This window comes from Ochotona princeps, chromosome 22 (genome assembly GCF_030435755.1).
Source record: "Ochotona princeps isolate mOchPri1 chromosome 22, mOchPri1.hap1, whole genome shotgun sequence".
Classification (NCBI taxonomy): Eukaryota; Metazoa; Chordata; class Mammalia; order Lagomorpha; family Ochotonidae; genus Ochotona; species Ochotona princeps.
In genome coordinates, this window is record NC_080853.1 from 19,011,638 (window position 1) to 19,037,679 (window position 26,042).

Here is a 26,042-nt window from a genome sequence, read left to right on the forward strand (position 1 = left end):
GGAGGAGACAGGGGAAGCCTCCCTGAGGGATGTGGGAGCAGGAGCTAGACAGACCTGCCCGGAAACCCACCTCTCACCTGCTTCCTCCATGACCTTGAGCAGGTCAGGCTCCCTCTTTGTCCCAGCCCTTTATCTGTACAAGGTGGTGGTCTCCACCACCTTTCAGAGCTGCCAGGGCGTGACACACAGGCGGTCCCAGGTGGGGGGACTGTGGGAGAGGAGGAGAGGAAATGAACCTGCACTGGCTGAAATCTGGGCCTCTGGTGTTGGGCTGCAAAGTTGCCTGCAGCACTGACCTGAGCACCAGGGCTGGGGCTCATTTAGGGGTGCGTGTCCCTTCCTGCCCACCCGGTACCCTCACTGGTGACCCGCAGGGGACGCCAGGGAGAGCAGCAAAGCATTTCCTCCCGCCTTTTGAAAAAGGAGGGCAAACATCCTGGGCCATTGGCCTGTGCCTGTATTTATGTAGGTAATTTTATTGAGAAAGGGAGCTAGCTCCAGCCAAGGTCAGATCTGCCCAGGTGGGAGGAGGCTGGTGGGGCCACCTCCAGTCCAAGGTGCACCTAGGTGTCTGCTTGGAGGGTCTCATTGGCAAGTTGAGGCTCCTCTCGGGAGGCTGTGGTGGTTCTCTTAAGCCAGGCCACCGGCCACCATGCCACTTCCCAGGGCCCTGTGGCTGCCTAAGAGCGGTGGGGGCGCACAGCAGCCACGCAGGCCAAACTTCGGGGAATTCGAGGTAAGGAAAAAGGAGAGGAAGTTTGGGGGCCCAGGGACTGGGCTTTGGGGTTTCCCAGGGGGAACACGATGGACGCACGAGGAAGGGAGGGAGGAAGGGAGGGAGGAGAGCCCGTGTCAGGCGGCCCGGGCCAGGGGAGGTCGGGCTGGGAGGCTCGGGGAGGCAGGGACGCGAGAGGCTGGGCTGGGGCCCGTGCCGGACTCTCCGCGGGACCGCCGTGTCCCGCCGCAGCACAGCCTGAGAGGCTCCAGCCGGCCTCGCCAGATGGAACGCGGTCCCTGGGCTGGGCACTGCGCGCCTGCGGCTCCTGCCCTCCCGGCGGCTGCGGGTGCGGCGGGCCCTGCGCCCCCAGGGGCGGGCCGGGCGGGGGCTGGGCCCGGCGGGCCGACGCGGGAGGGAGGGGGGCGGGCGGCAGCGAAGGCTGTGCCGCTCTAACAGGTGGGATCCCGCGGCGTGGTGGAGGCGGGCGCGGGAGGAGGAGGAGGAGAAGGAGGAGGAGGAAGAGCAGTGGCAGCGGGAGCCGAGCAGGAGCAGGACGAGCGGCGCGAGCTGACAGCCACCACCGCCGCCCGCGCCCAGGCTCGGTCTCGCTCCCCGCCTCCCGCCTCCCCTGGCCGCCCGCGGGGCGGCCCGCCCCCTCTGCACCTCCGGGCCCGGAGCTGCCTCCATCGCTCCTGCATCCCGGCCGGGGGGGAGGAGGAGGCGGAGCAGGAGGCGAGCCGGAGCCGGAGCCGCCGCCGCCAACGCCGCCGCCGCCGCCGCCCGAGCAGGACAGAGCGCGCCGCAGCCCCGCGCGTCCGGCCGCCGCCCGCGCCCATCAGGCAGCCGCGTCGGAGCTACACCGCGGGACAGCCCCGGCCGCGGTGCGCCCCGGCCCGACCTAGCCCAGCGCCGTCCCAGCACCGGGCGGCCCGGTGGCCGGCCCGCCCCCGAGGGCACCGGGCGCGGCGGGAGGATGCCGAAGCCAACGCTGCTGCTGCGCGGGGGCTGGGAGCGCGAGCGCAGCCCCGGGGACTCGGAGCTGGGCCGCCAGTTCCGGGACTGGTGCCTGCGCACCTACGGCGACTCGGCCAAAACCAAGACGGTGACACGCAGCAAATACCAGCGGATCGCCGAGGTCCTGCAGGGCGGCGGTGGGACCGGCGCGGGCAGCGGCCCCGCGGCCGGCGAGAAAGGCAAGTTCCAGTTCTGGGTGCGCTCCAAGGGCTTCCGCCTGGGCAGCGGCCGGGAACCCAAGATGGGCCAAGTGGTGTATGTGCCGGTCAAGACGGGCTCGGTGAGTGAGCGCGCGGCGGGTTCCGGGCGGGCGGGGGCGCGCTGGGGGGGACGGTGTGCGGGGTGTGGGTGTGTGTCTGAACGTGTGTCCCGCATGCTGTCCGTGTGTCTGGCCCTCCCGAGGCGCACGCGTCCCTGCGCGTCCGCCTTGCCCCGGCCGCTTGGGCTGCGCTCCGGCTTGGGGCGTCCCTGCCCCCGCTCTGCGCCGCTGCCCGGGCTGTGGCCGTGTCGGGCGGGCTGTCCCGGGCTGCTCACCCCAGCGTGTTCCGTCCTCCTGTCCCCTCCCCCCCGCCAGCAGCCGGCTGCTCCGTAGCCCGAGCCTCTCCCTACCCCCCGCCCGCCCCGGGCTGCTTGTCCCGGGCGCCTCGCGCTCCCGCCCCCGGGCCGGCTGGGCGGTGTGTGTGTGTGTATGTATGTGTGTGTGGAGGGTGGTGCCGCGGGCTGGGAGGGGGTGGTGGTGGCGTGGAGGCTGGAGCCGCCACGGGACAGGGAGTCCGCCGGGCCTCCCTGCGCCTGGGGAGGGGACCGGCCCGGGCACTGTCGCCCCGACCCCACCCCGGGGTTAGCCCCGGGGAGGGGCGGCCGGAGCCGCAGCCTGGCGCAGGAGCAAACCTTCTGCGGGTGGGTGGGGCGCCCCCTCCGCGCCCCGGGCCCCTGGCTCTCCCCTCCCCAGGACGGGGGCGGCCTGACCTCCCCATCGCCTCCCCTCCCCTCCCCTCCCCTTCCCCGTCTCCGGGGCCGGCCGGGGCCGGGCGGGGTGGCGCGGGGGAGGGGGCGGGGAACCGCAGCAGCCGAGCGGGAGGAGGCCGGCGGCCGGGCGGGGGCGTCCCCTCCGGCCCGGGGCGCCCTAGAGAGGGCGTACCGCGCGGGCCCCGTGGCTCCCCCGCGGGGACCTCATTGTTCTGCAGAGGGTGGGGGCTGGGGGGGCTCCCAGCCGCTCCCGGGGTGCTGCTGAGCTTTGAACTTTACGGGGCCCAGACCCTCGGTTGGTGCGTCCCGCCCCCGGCCGGGCCACGCTCGCCTCCCTCCCTGCCCCCCAGCTCCCTCCCTGGCCTCGGCGGGCCGGAGCGCGAGAGAGCCGGAGAGCGGGGCGGCCCCGCGCCGGCCTCCCTCCCGCCCTCGCTCCCCCCTCCGCGCTCCTCCCCCGTCCGGCGCGCCCGCCCCGCGTTCAGCCCTGTCCCCGGCCGGAGCGGGCTCTTCACACACAATTGATTCGGTCGTTACGAAAAGTGCACTTGTCCCCTCCCCCTCCCCCTCCGGCGGCCGCCGGGCCGGGCCCGCGGGGCGCAAGGGGGCCGCGTGGGAGGGGAGGCGGGAGCCCGGGCGCGGGTCGGAGGCGCCTCCCCCTCCCGCGCCCAGGGGACGGGGCTGCAGGCCGCGGGGAGCGGGGAGCCGCGAGCGCCGAGGGCGGGCGGCCCATCTGCGAGGAGCGCTGATAACCGCGCCGCCGCCGTTGCGGCCGCCAGCAGCCCATCTGCGCCGCTGCCGCCGCCTCCGGCGGGACCGGGAGGCCAGGGGGCCGGGTCGAGGGGGTGCGCTGGGGCCAGCTTCCCGGAGGGGGAGGCTGTGGGGCCCTCAGCTCACATCACTGCCCTGCCCCCCCAAAAGACCCAGACCCCCTCCCCCAGCCGCAATCAGTGCCCACTTTCCCATGTGGGTCGTATGGGTCAGCGCCCAGCCTGGGTCAGTCCTTGCCACCCTGCCAGCTCCGTGGCCCCCTGGGTCCTCCAGAGCCCGAGTGTGGCTGTGGCCGGGTCAGTTCGCCTTCGTGTGTTATTGCCTTCCACCTTCAGTGCTTCCCAGGTCAGTGCCCACCCCCACCCCCATCCTCATCTTGAATCCCAGGAGCTGAAGCCTTGGCCTGACCTTAGTTAGCCTGGGGGGGCCTCTTGGAGCCAGACCTGGTAGGTGGCTCCCTGGTTCTGGGTGGGGGTGGCCCTCTCCCATGGGGTGTAGGCCTGGGAGATCCACACAGCTGTGAGCGTGAGCGCCCCTCCCCCTGTCCAGGGCACATGCAGAATTGGGAGCACAGGCTTGGGCTCAGGGTCTTGCCAGCCCAGCTGGTGACTTGACATCCCTCCGGTGGCCCTGAACTCACCTGCTCTTTTCTCCCCTGGCAGCAGGAGCCCCATAAGCCTCCACCCTGTTACTCAGACCCATAATAAAGTTTTCCCCAAGGACCACCTGCCTGGGAGGCAGAAAAAAGAGACCCAGGCCTCCAGGAGGGCAGGGCAGGGAGTGGTGGGGACAGACGCCTCTCCCTAGGTAACCTACTCCTCCATGCTTTGACCCCACTTGCCTAGCCCATTGGTCCCCAGCGAGCCCCTTAGTTACCTGCCGCCCACCCAGCCAGTCAGAACAGGAGGTGTCCCAGTCTTGCCAGCCCAGCCCCATGTCCCTGTCTTGGGGCTTAGTATTATCAGGGTTCTGTTTTCCTTCCCACTGGTCTCAGGGGAGGGAATCCTGCCGGGAATGCTGGGACAGCTGTGGCCGTGGCCTCTCCCTGGGAAGGGCGGAACAGGACCGTCTTAGAAAGGTGCAGAGGACATCCCCTGCCCTGCTGTGTACACGTACTTGTACGCACACGTGCATGCACACAGGCACACACGCACAAGTGGCTGAGGTTGTCATTGTTGCTGGAGTCAGTTGGGAGAGATCCTGCAGTTTTGTCCTGGGTGGGTTTTGGTGAAGGTCATTGGGCCTCCCACCTTTGTCCTAGGCGTCTCTTCAGTTTGCACAGCGCTGTGGTGGGCCCTGGGCTACCAGCCTGGGTGGGATGCCAACCCTGCTTCCCTGGTGCCCTGCTGGCCTGGCAGGGGGTAGAGGATGTGATACCAAAGTCTAGGAGATGCAGGGGTGGGCAGGTAGGCGGAACAGTCCCTGGGAACCAGGATGTGGGGATTGGTTTGTCTGGTGTTGGTCCCAGCAGCATGCAGTCCCTGAGGTCCTCAAGCCCAAGAATGGCCACGGCGCTGGCACGGTGCTTTCCTACCCTCCCCCCCACGGCAGGGGCCTCTCTGCTCCCCCCTCCACAGCCATATGTGGTGCTGTGGTGGGGGGGGCCCTTCCCTGGCCCAGGCCGGCCGCAGGTCGATGATCTGACACCACTTGTCCTGTCCCATCTGGCCCTGGAGCTTTTCTGGGTGTGTGTGACAAAGGCCTAATCTGTCCGGATGGCCCAGGGTGGAGAGGAGAGCCTGGGGGAGGAGCTGGGGTGATTGTACTTTGTGGGGGCCTCCTGCAGCTGGGGTCCCTGTGGGGACAGGGCGGGGCGGCAAGGAGAGCCGGAAAGCCCTGAGTGTGGGGAAGAGGCAAGTTGGTCGGTGTTGTGCAGGTTATCACAGGAACTGGAAGGTGGAGGCCCAGGGCTGCCTGGGAGGAGGGCGGAGTCCGCCACAGGCAGTGGTGCTGCTGTTGGGTAGGGGATAAGATCTTTTTATGACCAGAACAAGCTGGGCTGGGGAGAGCCTGCTGAAGAGTTAGACTCACCCGGAGCCAAGCCGCCTCCTGGGCGACATCCTCCGGTTCTGTCCGGCTATTTAGCCTCTCCCACCTCTCAGAGTGGGACTGTCCCAGGAGAGGGGGGGATACCTATGAGGGCTGTAGATGATGGCCATGGCCAGGCCCTGCTCCGGCTGCTAACTCCAAGACTGTTTGGAGAAAGATGTCCTTAGTCCACCTATCCCACCTCCCATAGTGGACGCTGGGCATTGTAGGTGGTGGCTTAACTCATGATGCCACCCTGCTGGCTCTGAATGGGAAAACAGGCTGCCTGAGGGCAAGTGAGCAAGGAGGACTTTCCATTGTCCAGGGAAGCCAGGGCTGGGTCGTGTCTGGGCTCCTGCCAGGCCCAGCCGCACGCAGTCCCCCAGTGGGATCTGGCTCCTTGTGCGGGGCTCCTGTGAGGCGGGCCTCAGGTGTTCCTCTGGCCAAAGTGGCTAATGGTGGTCTTTTCCTGCTTTGCACACAGTGCTCATTTTGTGGCAAGAGTGTTCACAGACTCGAGTCTGCATCCCCAGAGCTTCGGTGTCAACCTTTGGCACCTGCGGCCCCGGGGCTGGGCGGGAAGCAGCCTCTGGGTTCACACAGAGCAGTGTTTGCTGTGACCTTTAGTTGAATCCCTCAGGACTTCCTGATTTTCTCCAAATTGTCCCCAGAGTGGCCATTCGTGAGGTCACCTACCGTGTGCCCAGGTTCTGGGGAACTACCGCAGTGGCCTAGCTAGGGTCAGGGTTGTGATGGTGCCATTCTGTAGACTGAGCACTGGGGAGGATAAGAACTCCTCCCCAGCTCCAGGCAGGCCCCGAGAGCCTGGGTACCACTCTGTAGTTGGCTCCCGCTGGCCACCAGGTGTCCTGTAACCTGATCCAAGTGGAAAGCATAGTCCCTCTGTGAGAAGCTCTCAGTCCATCCCATTTTAGCCTGAATTCGTTTAGAAGACTGTGATCAAGAAGTCTGTGCTCACAAGCTGATTCCTGGGGTCATGCAAGATGTTTGGGGGCCTTGTGGGGTGGGGGACTCACTCAGGTGTGGGGTGGGGAGGAGCTCTGGGGAGAAGGCTGATGGTAGGGTGGTGGAGTCAGGCATCCATCTCACCTGCACTGTATCGAGCAGCGCTGGCAGGCCTGGTGTTCGCAGAGCCTATGTGATTCGGAGGATGTGGTCCTAGGGCCCCCGGAGGCCTGCACAGCTGAGCCAGGTAATGCGGTCCTGGGCCACTCTGCTGGGCAGCAGGGACAGCATGCATTCTTTCCCCTTGGGTCAGACCTGGTATGAAAGTCCTTCCCTAAAGAGACTGAGTGTTTGGGGACCCTGAAGATGTGCTGGGAGGACTACAGGCTGTGGGGGTGAGTGGGGGTGTGGCTCTGTCATGGACCTCATGGCCATGGAGGTTGTGTGATGGAGTCAGGCAGGGCTGTGTGAGCATATGTGGGTGTGAGGGGCCTGGGACTACACCTGTCTATGCTGTGCCGGGACAGTGTGTGCGTGCACAGATGGGGGCAGGCTGCCATTGCCTGTGTGAGCACCTGGGGTGTGGGCGTTGGCCGACGGCTGTGGCTGCAGGTGCACCAGCCTGGGAGTGAAGCAGCTCAGTGTGGGTGTGCTCACAGGGGCGTCCTGCCTTGTACCCCATCAACCGGAGCTGCTGCTGCGGTGGCACTTGTCATTTTTGGGCTCTCAGTTGCTGGCAGCAGCGAGTGTGAAAGAGCGAGTGAACCTAAGTGATGCTCTGGCCCTACCTTCTATCCCCCAAAATCTGAGCCAGGCACCCCAGTGGGGCAAGGGGTCATTCTGGGAGAGAAGGTGTTGGACCTGAAGGAACAAGCCGGCCCAGATTGTGTCCCAATACAGCCTTTTCCTTGCCTCTTGTCCCTAGCCAAATAGCCCACCTGTCTTTTCCAAGTCTTAATTTGCTCGTCTGGAAAATGGGCTTCCACCCAAGGTCCACTTCTTAGCCAATTGTCATTGAGAATGGTGTCTAGGTAACATGTTAAGGTCACCCTACTAACTGGCAGGGACTTCAGGCCTGGCCCCTGGGCTGCAGAGAACCAGTGAAGATGGGGTCTTGGGAGGACAAAGCTCTCTGAGTCCACCTGCCTCAAGAAAAGGGTGAAGGGTCCATGCCGTGCAATCTCAGAGCTGTCAGTTCAAATCTCTACTCTGTCCTTGCCTCAATTTCCTCATCAATAAAATGGATCTGTGTTATCATCCCCCTATCTTAGAACTGGTGTGCAAGTTAATGCTTTAATGCATGCAGAGCCTGCTAAATGGGGTGGGCATTTGTCACAGTGGCTAAAATGCCACTCGGGGATGCCCGCATTCTATATCAGATTACCTGGTTCGAGTTCCAGCTCTTGTCTGCAGCTCTAGATCCCTGTTAACATGTATCTTGGCAGGTAGCAAGTGGACTCCAAGAATCGCTGCTGCCTAGGTGGGAGACCTGGCTGTTGATGCCGCTGGAGACCACTCTCCAGGGAGTAGAAACATTTCCGTCTCTGTTTCATTGCCTCCCAAAGGAATAAAAGAGAGCCCCAACAATATGGCAAGTCTTTGGCAATGCTCATGGCTGTGTGATCTTGCTGAGCCTTAGTTTTCTCATCCAGTAAGTGGGGATGGTGAGGAAAAGCATTGTGGCTTGTAAACAGTACAGTGAAGAGAACGCTGCCAGCCCAGACCTGGCTGGCCACGTAGCAGGTGGGCAGTGGCGATGACGGCTCTGAAGCTGGTATCTGCGTCGTCTGAAATTCCAAGGCCACTGAGGCCTGGGAAACATTACAGTGATGACCAGAGAAGGCTTGGTGAGGATGAGAGTGGGTTTGAGGCCTCAGGGTCTTGCTGCCTGCTCTGTCTCAAGGAATTACTCAGGGAAGTTTCCCGTGCTCTCACCTGCCTCTGAGCCCGCCTCCCCACACACCTGTGCCAGAGGTGAAGGAAGTTTGCTGGAGGGGTGGGTGCTTCAGCAAGACCTGGCAGGCATCTGCCGAGTAGATGGCTGAGCCTCTCACCCTCCCTGTCCCCAAAGGGCCCAGCCTCACTCTGCTGCTTGGCAGGGAAGCTGATAACTGTGACATCTCTGCCAGTGTTGGCCATGGCCGCCTCCCTTGGGCAGGTGTCTGAGCAGGCCTTCCACCCTATTCTCATCCCTGGATTCTGGGAGGTGGATGAGAACGTGTGCTGGAGAGCCACGAATCCTCCCTGAGGCCGCTGCGGGTAGCCAGTGCAAGGTTCCAGAGCCACTACCCATTGGTGCCCTGGGCATGGAGGCTGGGTCCACAGTGGGCTGTGGGGGACTGAGGGGTGGATCATGGCCCAAGCCAGGCTCATGGTACTCCTCACCTGAGCTAGAGGCAACCCTCCTACCCACCCAGCTGTCCCCCTCCCATCCCAGTGGTGGCTGCATGCTTGGGTGGCTGGGGCAGACAGGTGGCTGGGCCAGCCCTTTCTCCTCTCTTGGTCTGACTTGCTTAGCATTCCGTTTTTTTTTTGTGTTTGTTTGTTTGTTTTGGGGTTTTTTTTAAATTTTTAAAATTTTTTTTATTTAGCATTCCGTTTTTATGGCCACCCAGGGCCCTGGGCCGCTTTGCTGCAGTTGTGGGGAAACTAAGGCAGAGGGAAGAAACCTGCTTCCTGAGCCCCAGCACTGGTTCTGAACCAAGTCTGCTTCCAACCCTGGCTCATTCATTCATTCATTCATTCGCTCCCTCCACTGACCCCTGTATCCCAGCAGCTGTGTCTTGTCCCTTCCTTGGGCCACAGTCATTCTTAACTCCTCTTCTTGTCCCTTCCTTTGCATCCCAGCCAACCCGTTTGCAAATCCTGTTGGTTCTCCCTTCACAAATACATCTCGGGGCAGGCGTCTGACTTGGTGATTAAGCGGCCGATTGAGGCACCTGCATCCCATAGTTGGTTTGAGCCCGGCTCTGTTTCCAATTCCAGCTCCCTGTTAACATGTACCCTGGCAGGCAGCAGGTGATGACTCAAGTGCTTGGGTCCCCGCCACCCACATGTGAGACCTGGATAGAGTTCTTGGCCCCTGACTTCGGGCTGGCCCAGTTCTGACTGCTGTGGCCATCTGGAGAGGGAATTGGTTGGTGCATGGGTGCTGCTCTGCAGTTCTCTGCCTTTTCAATAAAAATGCAGATGAAAAAAAAATAATAACCACATCTGCCACTTCTTTCTAGCTGTAGGCTGGCCCATGACTAGAGGGGCATTCAGCCTCTTCACCAAGCTCCCACTCCACTGCGCCACCCCCTGAATGCCAGAAGGCACTTTGCAAAGAAAAGGGTTCACTCCCTCTTGTGCTCATAACGCCCTCAAGATCTCATCTCCCTGGAGCCAAAGTCTTGCTGGCAGCCCCCCACCTGCACTTCCTGGTAGCCTCCACTGACCCTGGCTGCCTGCTGCCCCCACCTCCCTCCTCTGTCCACTGCTAGTCACACTAAACCACACTGGCTTTGCACAACAGTCTTGCCCCAGGGTGTTTGCACAGTCCTGCCTCCTGGGATGCCCTTTCCCCCAGATCACCGCATGGCTAGCTCCATCCCGACTGCCACCTCCTCAAAGAAGTCCTCTTGGAATATCCAGTCAGGACTACCTTGGGACCCCAAGGCCCTCTCTTTCTTCAATTTCATTTTTCCTTTGAAGCCCTCATCAGTCGCTGGCGTGGTGTGTCCCTGGTTGCAGATCTGCCTCCCAGTGAGGCTGTGAGTTTTGCCAAGGCAGCCCGTGTCTGTTTGGCTCCTTGCTATATCCCGAGGGCCCCTTTCTCCCTGGGTACCCCACCAGAAAGGGGGTGGGCAGATGCCTCTGCAGGAGCCTGAGATCTGGCTGTCCAGTTCTGCACTCCAAGGGCCTCAGCAGCTGCCTGGCACACAGCCCTCCTTCCCTAGGGAGGCTGATGAAGTCCTCAGGGCAGTGACCTTGGAGGCCTGAGAGAATTGTCCAGTGAGAGCAGAACACGAGGAGGGAGAGTGGGAGTCTGGGTGGCAGCGAGGAGGTGGCCTGGGTGTGGCAGGTCGTGCCAGCTAGAGCCTGGGCTGACTGCCTGGGCATCAGGTCCCGTAGCATGTGGGGGGACAGTCGGTGGCCGCGAAGGCTGGGGAACCACTGTTGGGCGGGGCTAGTGACACTGGGCTGGGTGAGAGGGAGGAGAGTAGAGGAGAGAAAGCTCTAGAAGCCACGTGGGAGCTGAGCTGGTGTCTGGCTATGGAAAGCTAACGGCTGGTGGGAGGGGAGGGAATGGGGTCAGGCTTGGCCAAGAAGGAGCCCTGGGGTGTTGTCGTTGTTGCAAGAGGGGGATGTGCCCTAGAGCAGGGAAACGGCAGGCAGGCAGGCAGTGCTCCACCAGCTGGGGTCATGGTGGGGCTGGCTCAGCCAGTATTGCAGGTGGACAGAGGGGAATCCTGCATCCCAGGAAACAGTACCTGGGAGCACTGTGAGGTGTCCGCGGGGTGAGTGGCTGTGGGAGGGGGAAGCCATGGAGGAGACCTGGTGACTCAGGCCTGGTGTGGGGGATCAGCTTGGGCGTTGTGGTATTCACAGAGCCCCTAGTCCCAGCCCAGACTCATCCCCACCCAGCCGGGGGCCCCAAGGCAGGCTCCAGGGAGGCCTGCACTTGGCTGCATGACTCATCATTTTCTCGGCTTCCCTGGGCTGGGGAAATGTACAGGGAGACACGGGGTCCTTCCCACAGCCGGCCGGCGTGGTGCTTACTGTAGACCAGCCTGTGGGAATGTGTATGCTGAGGCTGGGACCCTGGCCCAGGGCATCCCCAAGGATATCTCGAAGAGCCCCTGGCTTCCACTCTCATACCACTTGAGCAGCTGCCGCGACCCCATTCCACAGGTTAGCAAACCAAGGCACAGCCTCTGCTGGGCCTCCAGCCCCACAGCCACTTGCACCTTCAGTTTCTCATCCGAAAAGTGGGTCTGTTGATCATCTGTCCCCGACGGGGCTGAAGGGGAGAGCAGCTGAAGTGCTTTGTAGCTGTATTGTCATTGGCATCAGGGGGCTGGGGTGGCGTGGCGTGGTCACGTGGTCACTGCCCGCTCAGGTGTGTGGAGCCAGGTCTTGCCGTGAGTTGTGTATGCTTCAGGGCCAATGGCTCTCCCACCTGTTCTGTGGGAGCACTTGAAGTCCAGCCTGCCTGACAGGCCATAGCCAGAAGCTGCCGCTCTGTTTTGGAGCTGACTGAGGGGCGAAGAGTTTTGTGCCGTCCAGGGCCGTGCAGGCCAACAGAACATTCTGAGGTTGGGAAGCCAGGGCTGGGCTTGGGGGCTGCTGTCTCCTGCTGTGCTGTCTTGGATGAGTTGCCTTCCCTCTCGGAATCTTAGTCTCCTGGCCTATGAAATGGGGTGATGTTGGCTGGCTCTGGGTTCAGTTTCCTGCCTGCGCTGTACTGGATGGAATGAAAACATCCATGCCACGGTGTGGACAAGGTCACGCTCTTGGTCACGGATCGTGACCGTGACAGAATCTGTCACCCTGCCTGGCATCTGTGGCAAAGCCACACAAGGTGGTGCTGCCCACTTGGACTTTGGTGTCCAGACCAGCCTAGGACTTAAATTGTGCCCTACTGCCTTGAAACAAGTCCCTGCAGGCTCTCTGAGCCACAGTTGCCTCATCTGTGAAATGGGTCCAGTGTCATTGCCCGCCTCCCAGGGTTGCTATGGGGAGGCCAAGCACCCAGCAGGGAACCAGGGGCTATTTGTTCCCTGCTCATGCCTGCCTTTGTGGCTGGTGGCCAGGGGCAGAAGAGAGCAAAGCTGGAGTGTGGCAGGGCAGCTGGGGCAGAGGACTTCCAGGAGGAGGCGGTAGTGCTCAGCTGGGGCTGCCTCTGGAACTCATCACTCCTCACCCCACATCTGCGCCATGGAAGGCCATATGGAGGGCAGAGGGCAGAGGGCAAGCCCTAGGCAAAGGAGGTGCAAAGCAGGGCCCATAGCTCCTGTTGGTCCCTCAGAGGATTGGGGCTTTGGGCTGCCCGCTATGCGGCTGAGCCCTGAGAGCCTAGCCACTGTGTAGCCTCAGATGCTGTGACCTCACAGACCCTACTGCCACTTCTGTACCATGCAGACTGAGCCGGCCACTGCTTTGCAGTGGGGTCATTCACTACACACCAAGCGCTTGGTCACTGCCCACTACGAACCACAGCTTGGAGCACTCAGCTGCTGCTGCTGGACACGTGCCGGGCAGGGAGCCTAGGCAGACTCCTGGGAAACCTAGGCTCTGCTCCCAGCTGCTAGGGTCTACACCAGGGGGTGTGGTCTCAAGAGGAAGCAGGGGGAGGTCCCAGCAGGGAAAGGGTGTCTCCGGCTGATGCCTCGAGGGACAGTCTTGGGCAGGGCTAACCAAGGAGCAAGGAGAGGTTTGCTGGAGAGGGGATCCCAGCATCAGCCCCCCTACCATTGGACACACTTACCCCCAAACACACAGAGTTCCCCATCCTTCTGTGCCTCCTCTGCCTGACTGGGGCTGCTGTCCTCTGAATCCTGTGTGACTCAGGCGGCTTGCTTGCCTTCTCTGGGTGTCTGGTCCTCCATCTAAGAAGTGAGTGTGGTTCTGGGCTCTGCCCCTGGGTCTGTGGAGAGCTGAGGGTGTCCAGGGGCTGGCAGGGAGTGGCCAGTGGTGGAGTGGGTGTAGGGAGTGTGTGCTGCCCTTGGGACAGCCACTGCCGTCGACTGCAGCTGTGGTCACAGGTGCAGTGGGTCACTTGGGAAGGGCTTGGAGCTTGGGCCTAGTGGTTTCTTCCCACTGAGAAACGCAGGAGTGAGAGGCAGTCAGAGGCTGTGGTGGAGGCCTGGGCTTGTGCCCTGGGGATCTCAGCAGGGCTCTGCAGTCCTGGGATGACTACATCATTAATAAGGTGCCACTTTTGGGGAGGGGGTCTTCAGGTGCAGCTTGGGAGAACCCAGGCCTGAGCTGCTTAGTAGCTGGGTGGTCTTGGGGGAAATGAAGGAGCCTCTCTGGGCCTGTTTCCTCTTCATCTGAATGGTGGTAGCAATGGGTCCAGCTGTGCGGGGCTGTCACCGGCAGGACCCTGCAGTTGCTCAGACAGAGGCTGCGGGCCCCGCCCATTCGTTGGCTGACTCCGCCCATTGGCTGGCTCTGGCTGCACCGCAGATCTCTCTGTTCATGGCCTCAGCACTTGCTGGGTGCCAGGAGCTGTGCTTGGTGCTACCCCAGTGGTGATGGGACAGACATTCTTGATCTCTGTGTCCCAGAGCTGGGGATCAGGGCACCCAGGGACGTGGCAGGCTGCCCAGCCCCTGTCCTGGTCATACCAAGTGTGCTGAGCTCCAGGGATCGCTTCTACTTCAAGGCCCTGAGGCCAGCCCTTCTGCCCCTGTGCCTGGCTGCTTGCAGTCCCCGCGGTGGGCAGCCTCCTCGCCTCAGCCGGGTCTGCCACCTCCTCCCCATCAATAGCCTTCAGGCACTTCCTCTTGCTTTCCTCTCCACACGGTGGCATGTGGGGCCAGTGTGGTGGCCTGGCGGCTAATCCTCTGCCTGCAGTGCCGGCAGCCCATATGGACACCAGTTCATATCCTGGCTGCTCCACTTCCCATCCAGCTCCGTGCTTATGGCCTGGGAAAGCAGTTGAGGATGGCCCAAAGCCTTGGGGCCCTGCACCTGCCTGGGAGACCCAGAAGAGGCTCCTGGTTCTTGGCTTCAGATCAGCTCCGCTCTGGCCATTGTGGCCATTTAGGGAGTGAGCCAGAGGATTTTCAAGTTAAACCAATAAGTATTAAAACAATAATATCAACAAGCTACAGACCTGACTATACTCCTTGTTTGCTCAGACCCTCCCCTGGCCCCTTAGCTCTCAGAGTCCGGCCTCTACTCAATGCTCCCAGTCCCTCTGGCCTCTTGCTGCCACTCTGGATCTCACTGGGCTCTGCTGAAATGTCACCTCCTCAGAGAGGCTCTCCTGGACTGCCTTTTCCAAGTACCCTCTGTCACTACAGCTCCCAAGCCCCTTATTTCACTCTGGAGCCCTTACCAACATCTGGCAGATGAGTCTCTGTGTGTGTCCCTGGGGCTCTTTAATGACAGGGACTCAGTCGCTGCTGTGTGCTGGGTAAATAGGAGTCTCTCCTCACTCCACACCCCTCCAAGAGCCTCCGTTTGGCAGAAATGGGCAGGCAGATCCTGACTGTGGCCCCGAGGCCTGGTGTGAAGACACAGGTCCCTGTGCCCAGTGCTGTGTCCTCCCCGTGAAGAGCCATCTGCTGCCTCGGCTCTCACCTCATGCCAACTGTAGGGGTTGAGGGCCTGCTGCGGGGGGCCTGGAACCCCTGGCAGAGGAGGCGACTGGGTTTGGGCTGGTCCACCCTGAGAAGCCTGGGCGGGGCTGAGATGCAGGCTGTGGGGAACAGAGAGGGAGACAGACTGGACGTGAGGGTCCAGGAATCTGAGCCGGGGAGGTGGAGCAACAGAGCATTGGGAGCAGGACACTGATCATGGTCCAGGGACCCCCAGCCCCGAGCTCTTGGGGAATCACAAATGCCCCAGGTGGGAGCAGGACCTACAGCAGTGCGGAGGTGGTGGCTGGGGCGCATCAGTCTCTGCTTCCATCGCTTGTTTTCCAAAAAGCCTGCTTGCCCCTGTTATCACCCTTGGGGACTAGTCTGTCCCATGTGCTTCCTGTGTGTTTGCTTGCCGGGCTCCTGCGAGCCTCTGAAATCATCTGCGACTTGCCCCAGGCCCCCTGTGAGCAAAAGGGGTGGCTCCTGGGTGTGAGCCCAGGCCGGGTGACCAGCAGCTGTTTCATAGGGCCACCTGCCACTTCGGCAGGCCAGTAGCTCCTCCTTCAGTCACAGGCCCGGGGCTGGGGGAAATCAATCCTCTTCGTGCAGCCCTTGTGGCCCCAGCTGGGCGGTGCGCTCACCCGCAGCCCTGTGCACCTTGACCGTAAAGGGGCAGTACCGTCTTCCTTGGACTGTTGGGGTGGGGGCGGAAGGAGACTGGGCCAGCCCCTCCCCTCCATCAAGAGGCAAAGAAAAGAAGATTCTATTCTTAGCCCCGCCTCTGGGATCTGGGTTGGGGAGCAGGGCTGGGCAGGAGGCCAGCAGCTCCCAGGGGGACATGTGCAGATGCCCCTTCCTGGGTGTCCACCCCCCGGCCCTGTGAAGGGGCTGTTCTCCCCACCCTGACCCTCCTGGGAGGGGAGGGAGTCGGAGGTCCAGGCTTCAGCAAACTCGCACAGAGCAGGTGCCATTAAACGGGGCGGGATTGAGAGAAAGAAGGCAGAGGTGGAGGGGAAGCTGAGGCCCCGGTGCTGTGCCTCACTTCCCACTGCCATCCCAGTCTGGGGCTCGGTTGTGTTGGTTTGTCCTGGTGTTTGTTGAACGTCTGCTCTGAAGTGGGCCCCTTGGTCTGGGGTGGGAAATCCCTGCAGAGTAAAGAGCTGGCCGGGGCATGGGGTACAACCAGCATGTGCCTAGGCCAGGGAAGCACCCAGCTGGTTGGATGCTGGCAGAAGCCGTGGGGACCCAGAGGGGCTGGGCTGTGAATAGGCATGAGGGAGGCCTTCCTGTCAGAACTGTGCATCCTGCTATGCCAGGGCGTGGGAGTATAGAGCTTTCTGGGCAGGGCACAGGGGAAAGAGGTGAGGGATGGGGAGTGTGCTAGCCCCTTGAGCCGCAGGGAGGAGGCAGTGACCTGACTGGTGTCCCCAGTTCCCCATTTGTTGTATTTGGGGACGAAAAGACCTCTGGACCTTGGACCTCAGAGCAAATGATTTCTGAGCCTGTCCTGGGGAGATGTTAGCTGGACAGGGACCTTGGTGTGTCCGAAGGCCCCTGAGAGCTCAGACGAGAGCGTTGTCTACCTGACTCCTTGACCTGGGCAGCCCAGCTGCCCAGAGTGCCCTGAATGCGCATCTGACCCTGGTGCTTCCAGCTGCGGGTCTCAGGCAGTCGGTCCTCTGAGCATTCCTGCGGGGACAGATTTGTGCAGGTGGGGTCCTGCACGTGACTTGCAGAGGGAAACCCTCCCACAGGCCTGTGAGCTGGCCTAGCCCTGGCTTTGGCTCGGTGCTCCGTGTTTCCCACCAGAACCTAGCTTCTGGTGACTAAATTGCTTCTACATCCATGGAGTTTGTAATATCACACACATCTTCTAAGAACCCCACAAGGAAAGGGGACAAGAAGTGGTAGCCCAGCTACTGGAGGGGTAAACTGAGACTTGAGGAGGGTGAATGGCTGGAAGCAGGGTCAGTGGAGGGGGAAGGGAGACTACCCAGTATCTTCTGCATGAGTATCCATGTACACACACATACATACCACACAGGTAGGCATATCACATGAATGCATGTAGGAACACACATGTACATCATATGCACACACACATCCACACATATATGTACCACATAAATACACATGACAGTTAATACATTCCACACATGTATGAGCACTGCATGGGTGTGCATACAACACAGATATACAGCATATACATATGCACATCACACACGGATGTGTATCACATGCTGATAGCTGCTCTCAGGATACAGGTGGGGGCGTGGCGGCTCAGGAGCTCTGACCCTGGGGATGCTCAGGCCTTGGGCTGGTGAGAAGAGGCAGCAGTGCTCACGTGACCATCATTTGGCCTGCTTGCCATCCGTCTGTGGCTCCTGCTAGACAGGGCAGCCTGAGCTCCGCACTCCCACACCTGGCTGCGTCTCTGAGCTTCAGAGAGGACTGCGTCTGGCCGGGGCTGTGGGGCCCAGTGTCGCACCAGGCTTTGTGGTCTTGGACCCAGGGGGCTGACCGCAGTCCAGACAGGCGCTGAGCCGGGACTCTGGGCAGCAGATGTCTGCTCCCTTCCTCCTTTCCTGGCTGCCCTTGGTGGCAGCCCTGCCTGCCAGGCTCCCCTCCTTGTGGCTGCAACCCCAGTTGCCACCTTGTGTAGCTCCTAGCTCCACCTTCCGTGGGGCACATGCTGACTGGCTCCCAGAAGGAGAGGCTGGGACGCACACCTGGCCATCCTTCCCCTAGTGCGCACAGAGCACAGAGATATCTCCACCCATTTGATGGATGAGACTGACACACGAGGTTCAGTGAGCCACCCAGGGGCCCATAGAACAGTGGACTCTCTGCTGTCTTGGGGCACGCTGGACCCTGGCTGGAGCGTGACCCGGCCCCCCCCCGGGCAGCCTGGGCTGTGGGGGTGTGGTAGGGACAGACAGACATTCAGGGAACCTGCCACAGCCTGGGCGAGTGACTGGTGATTCTGGAGGGGAAGCCCAGAGGATAGAGACCTCTTCTCCGGACATGCAAATCAGCAGTGACCTTTTCTGTTCCTGTAAGCCCAGCCTTCCTGGGGCGGATCATTCCTGAGCAGCCTCTGAGTGTGCAGGAGCTACGTGGTTCATTAGTAGGGGATAGGGGTGATGAAGGGGTCCTGGGGGAGGCTGCCCGAGATGGGTTGCTCTCATGGCCCAAAGCTGGGACACAGCAGCCTGGGGGCTGGTGCCAGCTCAGCAGGACACCCAGGCAAGGTCCCTGGCATTATGGGGTTTAGATATGTGTCCAGTGGCTCTTCTGCTGTGTTATCTGAACTAAGTCACTTGGCCTCTCAGGGTGATTGAACTGATCTTGAACTCTGGGCCATGGTGAGGGGAGGGTGTAAGGAGTGCAAGTAGGTGCTCAGAGTACTCTTTAGCTCCAGGCCTGTGGCCCACTGGGCTCCTCTGGCATCAAACAGGTAAGATACCATGGGGCTCCCCCAATCCCATTCCCCAAGGCCCAGGGTCATTTAGGAACCACACAGCTACACCTGCAGGAAAAGCAGGTAGCAGGACAGGAGCAGGGAGAACCTGAACTGGGCTTTGCGGGACAGAGCAGGTGGGCGTGCTATGTGCCCAGAGGGCTGGAGGAGCAGAGGAACAGGATATGTGGGCCCCACAGCCATGGAGGGCTCAAGGCCGGAAGTTGTGGAGGATGTGGGAGGGCTGAGACTGGGGTGTCCTTGTGGGCTCCGGATGTAGGCCAGGCTGTGTTGTTCCCTGCTGGCCTGTGGCACAGAGAAACAGCCCCTGGTGTGGCCAAGAGAGTACTGGGCTAGGAAGCCTTGCTGGTAGAGACCTCAGGGCTCACTCCCAGGAGGGGTTAGGTCGAGGCTGCGTGGCCTCAAGCAGAGCGATGCCCTGGACAAGGCACAGGAGCGGCTTGGAGAGCTGGGTCCGCAGGGCTTAGTCTCACAGGCCTCCTGCCTTGGCAAATCAGCACAGATTTTCTGGGCACTGGGGTGCCAGCGAAGGTATGAGGCAGGCAGCCTGATCTTCAGTCTGGGTGGTTATAATGGTGACTGATCATGACATTGTAAAGCTGAGAGGTGGAGATCCACCTGTCAGCTCTCCTCCCTATGCCCATCCTGTGTCTGACCCAGGGCACACCCCAGTCCTCCAAGAGCCACGAGTGGGCTCTGGGCTTGCTGCTTCCCAGGGTGCTTTGGGGCCAATTGGCATGGTCTCTGGGACACGCCTGTGCAGTGCACCTGCTGGGCTGTCAGAGGAGACCGCTCCTCCAGCCTGCAGCATGCACTGTGTGCCTGGCGCCTTGCAGGAACGTGTCCTCTCTTCCTACACTCCACCTCTGCAGGTCCCCCATGCTCATTGAGGAGGAAACTGAGGCAAGGGATGATTCACCTGAGAGGCAGGGCTGGGTGCTGAGCCCAGGCTGGTCTGGCCACAGAGTCCTTGCTCTGAGTCCCTCCCCACCCTCCACCTCCCACCGCATGCTGGACCCTGGCTGGAGTGTGAGCCGGCCCCCTGGTAGCTTCCTGGGGCCCGATTAATCCCCTGGCAGGTCCCTCCAGCCCTGTGCCCTGCTCTGCCCAGACCTCTGGGCACCATGTACTCCCCCTGGCAGTGCACCAGGATGGACAAGGAGGAGGGCTTGCATTCTGCCAGGGAAGCCAGGAGAAAATACCACCAGGAGGGAAAAGTGGCTCAGTGGCAGGATTTTCCAAGCCTGGCCTGGCTTGCTGTGAGCGCCGCCTCCCCTTGCAGGCACCGCCTGCCCACCACCAACCCTTCCACCCTCCCACTCACTCCTCCACCTGGGGCCTGTGGTGGAGCCACGCAATCCCGGTGACGGGTGGCTGCTGGTGGCGCTGGCTGCAGTTTCTCACCTGCATGCAGGGTCTGGCTCCCGCGAGAAAGGAGGCGGAGGAAACAGGTCCTTGAGATGGTGACAAAGGTCTGAGTGTGGGCCGCGGAGCAGCCTGTTTCTAGGCAACTGCTGTACCCCCGGCTCCCTGCCGGCAGCGGGCACATCCGTCATGCCTCTGCCACTTGGCTGGCTCAGCAAGGGAGCACTGGCCGCCTGGACAGCCCAGCCCAGCTGGCTGTCCTCTGGACCCTAACACTGGGACTGTATCCTGATGGCTCCTGCCGGCCACATGCCTCCTGGCTGGCTGTTTTTGAGCCGGGTGCATAAAGAGCAGCGTGTTCACTTATTAGTCCACCTGTTCATCCACCCACCCATCCAGGCCAGAAAGGCGGGTTAGTGTGCACACTCTGGATGGTTCGTACCCCAGGCTACCACCGCACACTCAGCCGTTTGTTCTTAGGTACATCACTCTCGCTGGCAGGGCCTCAGTTGCTTCCTCTGTGGAATGGACGTGATAGTGGTTGTAAACCTCAGATGGCTGTTGTAAGCATTAAATGGCTTAATATAGATAGTGCCCCAGGCGAGTGCCTGACAGGTACTACATGCTTGATAAATGTTAGTCTTTGCTTCTATTTTTATTATGAATTGTTTGTAGAGAGGCTGGGTGTGGGGCGTGTTAGCCCTACTTTTAACTGTATGGCCTTAGGCAAGTCGCTGTGCCCTTCAGGGCCTTGGTTTCCTGTTGAAGAAACTGGGGAGAAAACTGCCCACCTGCCCGCCTGCCCACCTGCCAGCCTTCCCGGCAGCCCAGGGCCTTGTTGGCCTGCGCAGGAGCCCATCTGTCACGGCGAGGATTAGCACCTGTGGTGCCAGGGCCCAGAGCGGTCATTATGTAGTAGGTCTCCATTGGTGCCCACTGGGTACCTGTGAGGATGGGAGAGGAGTCTGCTGCTGGTCTTGCCCTCTGTGGCCCTTTGCCCTACTTCACTGCTGCACCCGTTAACCTGCCCCGGGGGTTCTCCCTGCGCCAGCCCTGGCCCTCATCCTCGCCTCCACCTCCTTTGTGAACATGGCTTCCTCCAGTGCCACACAGGGAAAGGAGGCGGCTGCCTGCCCGATGCCAGGGGAACGGGCATGCCGCCGCCCTTTGTCTCATCTGCCCGGCAGCCAAGGGAGGTTCTGTCCCTTGGGGGCAGGCCATGCTGCCGGCCTGCTGCTGGCCTGCTGACAGCCTGGGGAAGCTGCGTGGGCCGCAGGGCCTGGACAGGCCTGGGTTGGCAGCCGTCCCCTAGGATGGCCTGGCCCGCTTGGGCGAGGTGGGGGTCCAAGTCTGGGTGCAGAGTGGGGTCTGTGGCAACTCCCTAAGGCTACTGACTTGAGGGGCCCAGAGCAGTGGCTTCCTGGGCACCCCCAGAGAAGGTCATCAACTCCAAGCCTGGGGATTGACAGACTGAGCACAAATCCTTGATCTCTGTTGTCTTCCCCCCCGCCCCCAATTTGAAAGGTAGAATGGCAGAGAGAAGGAGGGAGAGACAGAAATCTTCCACCTGCTGGTTCATTCTCCAAATGGCCACAGCATCCAGGGCTGGACCAGGCTGAAGCCAGGAGCCTGGGGTGTCGTCTGGGTCCCATGTGGGTGGCAGGTGCCTGAGTTGGGCCACCTTTCGCTGCTTTCCCAGATGCGTTTGCAGGGAGCTGGCCTTGAACTGGAGCTCTGATGCAGCATGCTGTCAGTGTAAGCTATAGCTCAATCCACTGGCCACACCGCTGGCACTAGATTGTCCCACGCCCACCACCATTTGCCAGGGGTGGTCTGCACACCTTTCCCAGCCTGTGTGGACCCTGCTTGCTGGTGTGCGATGTAAGCGGATCCGTAGCCCCCCTTGGGACTAGAGCAGCGGGTGTGGGAAACAAAGGAAGCTCCCAGTTGGTGGGACTGCTGTTGCTGTTGCGGTTCTTGTGGTTGGCTTTTCCCTGGTGGGAGGGTGGTGGTGGTGGTGGTGAGCATTGTTGAATCCCTACTGTGTGTTAAGATCCTTTTGCTAGTGAGAATCCAATTCCAGAAACTTCTATGAGCATCTGCTGTATGCCTAGGAGGGCTGGGCATGGGGACAGCTAGAGCTAAGACCCAGGGGGGAAGGCTGGGATGGGTGAGGACCTATTGTATGCCTGGCCCATCCTACTGTGTGCTGGACATCGGCAAGCCAGGGAGGAGAGAAGTGGCCCCAGTGTTCACAGTGGAGAGGTGCAGAAACCTGGACCCGAGGACCAAGACCCAGGACGATACTTAGGGGGCTGTCCTTCTATTTTTTTGCAGGGAGGAGAATCAGGGGAGGCTTCCTAGAAGAAATGACCTGGGAATCCTAATTCCCTCTGAGATGGCTCCCTAATGCTGTGGGCTGGCCTCAATTTACATGTCTGAGGGCGGAACCTCGCTTACAAGGCCGCACTACACTTTTTGCCTTCACAGTCAGCTGACCTCTGGGACCGAGTCATGGCTGCCCCTCCTGCTGCCACGCCAGGGTCTGGCGGCCACGGACCAGCCTTTCTGCTCCCTCTCCTGCCTCTGCAGTCCCTTTTCCAGCGATATTCTGGAACATAAATCAGACTTCATCTCCTAGCCGAAAACCCTTCCCTGAGCACTGCTAGGACAAAGACCAGACTCCACACAGCAGCCCGTGGGGCCCGCCAGGCCCTGCACCCCCAGCCCTCCAGCCTCAGCAGGCTGGGGCAAGGGCCCTGTCCAGGCCCTGCGCCACCAGCTGCCCTGCTGGAACTGTTTGTGGGGAACGGGAGTGAATGGGGCAGTCTGATCCACAGAAGATAGTTGCTGGCTTCAGCTGCTCTTGCCGTCCTGAGCACCCAAGACCTGCCCAGGGTGTGACCTCACCCTGCTTCCTCTATATTTAAGCCAGGTCTCGGGGTGGCCAGTTGTCAGCTGTTGGTAGCAATGACCGAGACAAGTCCCCTGTGCCAGGTCACCCAGACCCAGGAAATTGGGGGCTTCTGTCCCTCACTTGGAATTTAGATTCTGTAACTATTGTTAATTTCAAAATTGTAAAATACAGAAGTTTAGAAAGATACGGCACGCAGGTTGGCATTGTGATACTTAAGTCGCCACCTGCCACACTGGTTCGAGTCCCAGCTGCTCTGCTTCCGATCCAGCTCCCTGCTAATGTGCTTGGGAAGGCATCGCCCAAATCCTTATGCCCTGTCACCTGTAGGAAAGACCTGGATGCATTTCCAGGCTCACGGCTTTGGCCTTGCCCCACCTGAGCTGTTAACGGTCACTTGGTAAGTGAACTGACAGAGGCAAGATCTCTCTTTTCCTCTTCTCTCTATAGTTTTGCCTTTCAAATAAACAAAAATAAATCTCAATTTTTAAAAAACCGTCCGACCTCTTCACTGGCAGTGAATGTCCTTCCCAGCAGGTGCTTCTCTGTGTGGCTTCTGTGTTTGCCCACATATGTGAAGGCCGATGCTGGATTTAGAAAGGGGTGACCGGGCTTGCCTGAGGTCGCACAGTGCCGTGGAGGGCTGGTTATGGGCTTTGCTCAGTAGCCTGTGAAGAGGGTTGAGATGAGCGTCTGTGCAGCCAGCACCTCCATGGGGCAAGCGAGGCAGTGATTGCATGGTGCTGTGTGGTTGACCCCGCGGCCAGGGTGGGGGACAAGTGGGGAGTGCAGCGAGCTCAGTAGGTGGCACTCGCCTTGGGTGTTCAGGCACTCCCACACATGGTTCGCATTGCCCTCACCCTGTAGGTACTCCCCCACATGGTACAGTTGAAGCAGCAGTCCCAGAGAGGTGACAGCCCCTGCCCGAGCCCACGTGTCTGGACTGAAACTCGGGTCTGCTGGGTTCTGGAGCTTTCTCCTCATCCCCGCCTTGCTAAGGGAGCTCGGTCACAGGTGCACAGCCTAGCTGCAACAGCTGCCAGCTGATATGACAGTTAGGCACTAGGTGCCTGTGAGGTTGGTACTCGGGCTCCCAGATACCAGTCATGGCTGGGCAGATCACTTGTCCTCTATGCCCCAGGACTTCTCCCCAACCTGGGGTCTGCCCCCGCTAATCCCTGGATAGGGTCCTCTGAGTGGGAGAATGGAGGCAGTGGGACCATGTCTCCTGGGCTTAGGCTCAAATGAGCCAGTTTGTGCTTGACTGTGTGACTTTAGGCCATGCTCTAGCCCTTTCGGTCTCCAGGCTTTGAGGAGTGAGTGGTTGGGGGAGGAGTGCTTTGGGATGTACCCCCTGAAAGCTGGCAAGATGTGAAGGGGACTGGAGCAGGAATCCCTGAGCTCAAGGAAGGGCAGGCACAGGTGGGGCCCCTTCACTTTTGCTGAATGGGGGAAGGCATATGACTTTATCCAGCAAGGGTTTAGTTTAAGGTTACTGAGCCAAAGTGGGCCCCAGGCAAGTTCCCTCTTCCTCCCCAGAGAAATGGCTTAACGAACAATAAAATTAGAAAGTTCCAAAAGCCTCAGATTTGCTGTTCTATGGTGATGGAAACCGAGGTACAAAAGCAGTAAGATCCTTCACTTCCTTTCTTCCTTGAGCCATATTCAGGAAGCACCTACTATGCGCAAGGTGCAACACATACTATGCCAGGCGCTGCCGAAGAACACAGCAGACCCCGGCTGTGCCTTCACAGGGTACAATATCTGAGGGACACAGCCACCATCAAACGATGGCTCAAGAAGCAGAAGACTGGGCCCGGCGGCGTGGCCTAGCGGCTAAAGTCCTCGCCTTGAACGTGCAGGGATCCCATATGGGCACCGGTTCTAATCCCGGCAGCCCCACTTCCCATCCAGCTCCCTGCTTGTGGCCTGGGAAGGCAGTCGAGGACGGCCCAATGCATTGGGACACTGCACCCGTGTGGGAGACCTGGAAGAGGTTCCTGGTTCCCGGCTTCGGATCGGCGCGTACCGGCCGTTGCAGCTCACTTGGGGAGTGAATCATCGGACGGAAGATCTTCCTTTCTGTCTCTCCTCCTCTGTGTATATCCGACTTTCCAATAAAAATGAATAAATCTTTTAAAAAAAAAAAAAGAAGAAGCAGAAGACTGCGATTGTGGGCGGTGCTGTAAAGACAGTAGTGTCCCCTGGGCCTCGGGTCAGGGAGCGCTCCCAGAGCCACCTGCTCAGGCTGCTGTCATAACACGCTGCAGACCCACAGCCTCAGCACAGACCTTTGTCCCTCGTGGTTCCGGAGCCTGGAAAGCCAAGGTCAGGATTGGCTTCTTCTGAGCTCTCTTCCCTTGGCTTACAGGTGGCCGCCTCCCTGCTGGGCCTTCTGTCAGCGCCTGCCCTGACAGCCTTTTTTTTTTTTTTTAAGATTCATTTATTTTTATTACAAAGTCAGATATACAGAGAGGAGGAGACAGTGAGGAAAATCTTCTGTCCAATGATTCACTCCCTAAGTGAGTACAACGGCTGGTGCTGCGCCGATCTGAAGCCAGGAGCTCTTCCAGGTCTCCCACATGGGTGCAGGGTCCCAAGGCTTTGGGCTGTCCTCGAGTGCTTTCCCAGACCACAAGCAGGGAGCTGGATGGGAAGCGGGGCTGCCTGGATTATAACTGGCGCCCACATGGGATCCTGGCGCTTTCAAGGCGAGGACTTTAGCCGCTAGGCCATGGCGCCGGGCTTGACAGCCTTTTTTTTTTTTTTTTTTTTTAATCTTCGTTTAAGAAGGGGCAGGGAGCTCCCACCTATTGGTGCGACTCTCCAGGCTGGGCTGAGTCTGTGTCCAGGGCTCAAGGGACTTGAGCCTTCACCTGCTGCCTCCCAGGATGTGCAAGCATAGGAAACCAGCCTTTGCCAGTGGAGCCGGGACTTGAATCCAGGTGTTGACAAGGGATGTGAGCACTTTAACTGCATGCTGAACGCAAGCCCCTAGCCCTGGGTCCTCATTCTGCTTACTCACCTCTTCAAAGATGGTTCTCCAAGGAGTGTCCTGTTCTGAGGCACAGGGGTCAGCATGTGGGGGAAGGGGTGGGCACGATTCAGCCCATAATGAGCAGGAACCCAAGTTGCGGTCAAGTAGAAGTTGCCTTAGCAGGAAGAAAGAAAGGGGGTATTAGGCAGAGGTGTGGCGTGGGTGGGGGCCCGGTGGCAGGAAGCAGCGCCCAGCATAGCTGTGGCCAGGGTGGGGGGAGATGAGGGGTCCAGATGAAGAAGTGGGGGCCAGCCCACATCCTGGAGCAAAGCACGTAGATTCGGGCTCCACCTCCCCTTCTGATCCACTCTGGGTGGCAATGAGGAAAGACTCTAGTACCTGGGCTCTATCACCCATATGGGAGGCTAGGATGTGGTTTCTAACTTCAGCCTGGCCCAGCTGTGGTTGTTTGGGCATCTGGGGAGTACACCAGTGGGTGGAAGGTCTGTCTGTCTCTCTCTTTCCCTGTGTCACACCACTCTGCCTTT

The 26,042-nt window shown here is 60.4% G+C and overlaps 1 protein-coding gene across 1 annotated transcript in view; it reads left to right on the top strand.

Moving 5' to 3' along the window:
- Positions 1–1,508: 1,508 nt before the first annotated feature.
- The window catches only part of NOL4L (nucleolar protein 4 like), a 108,620-nt gene continuing 84,086 nt past the window's right edge, over positions 1,509–26,042 (top strand). Inside the window, exon 1 of the mRNA XM_004585718.2 lies at positions 1,509–2,012. Within this exon, the coding sequence (XP_004585775.1) occupies positions 1,692–2,012 (321 nt within the window). The 5' untranslated portion in view covers positions 1,509–1,691. The remainder of the gene's footprint in view (positions 2,013–26,042) is intronic.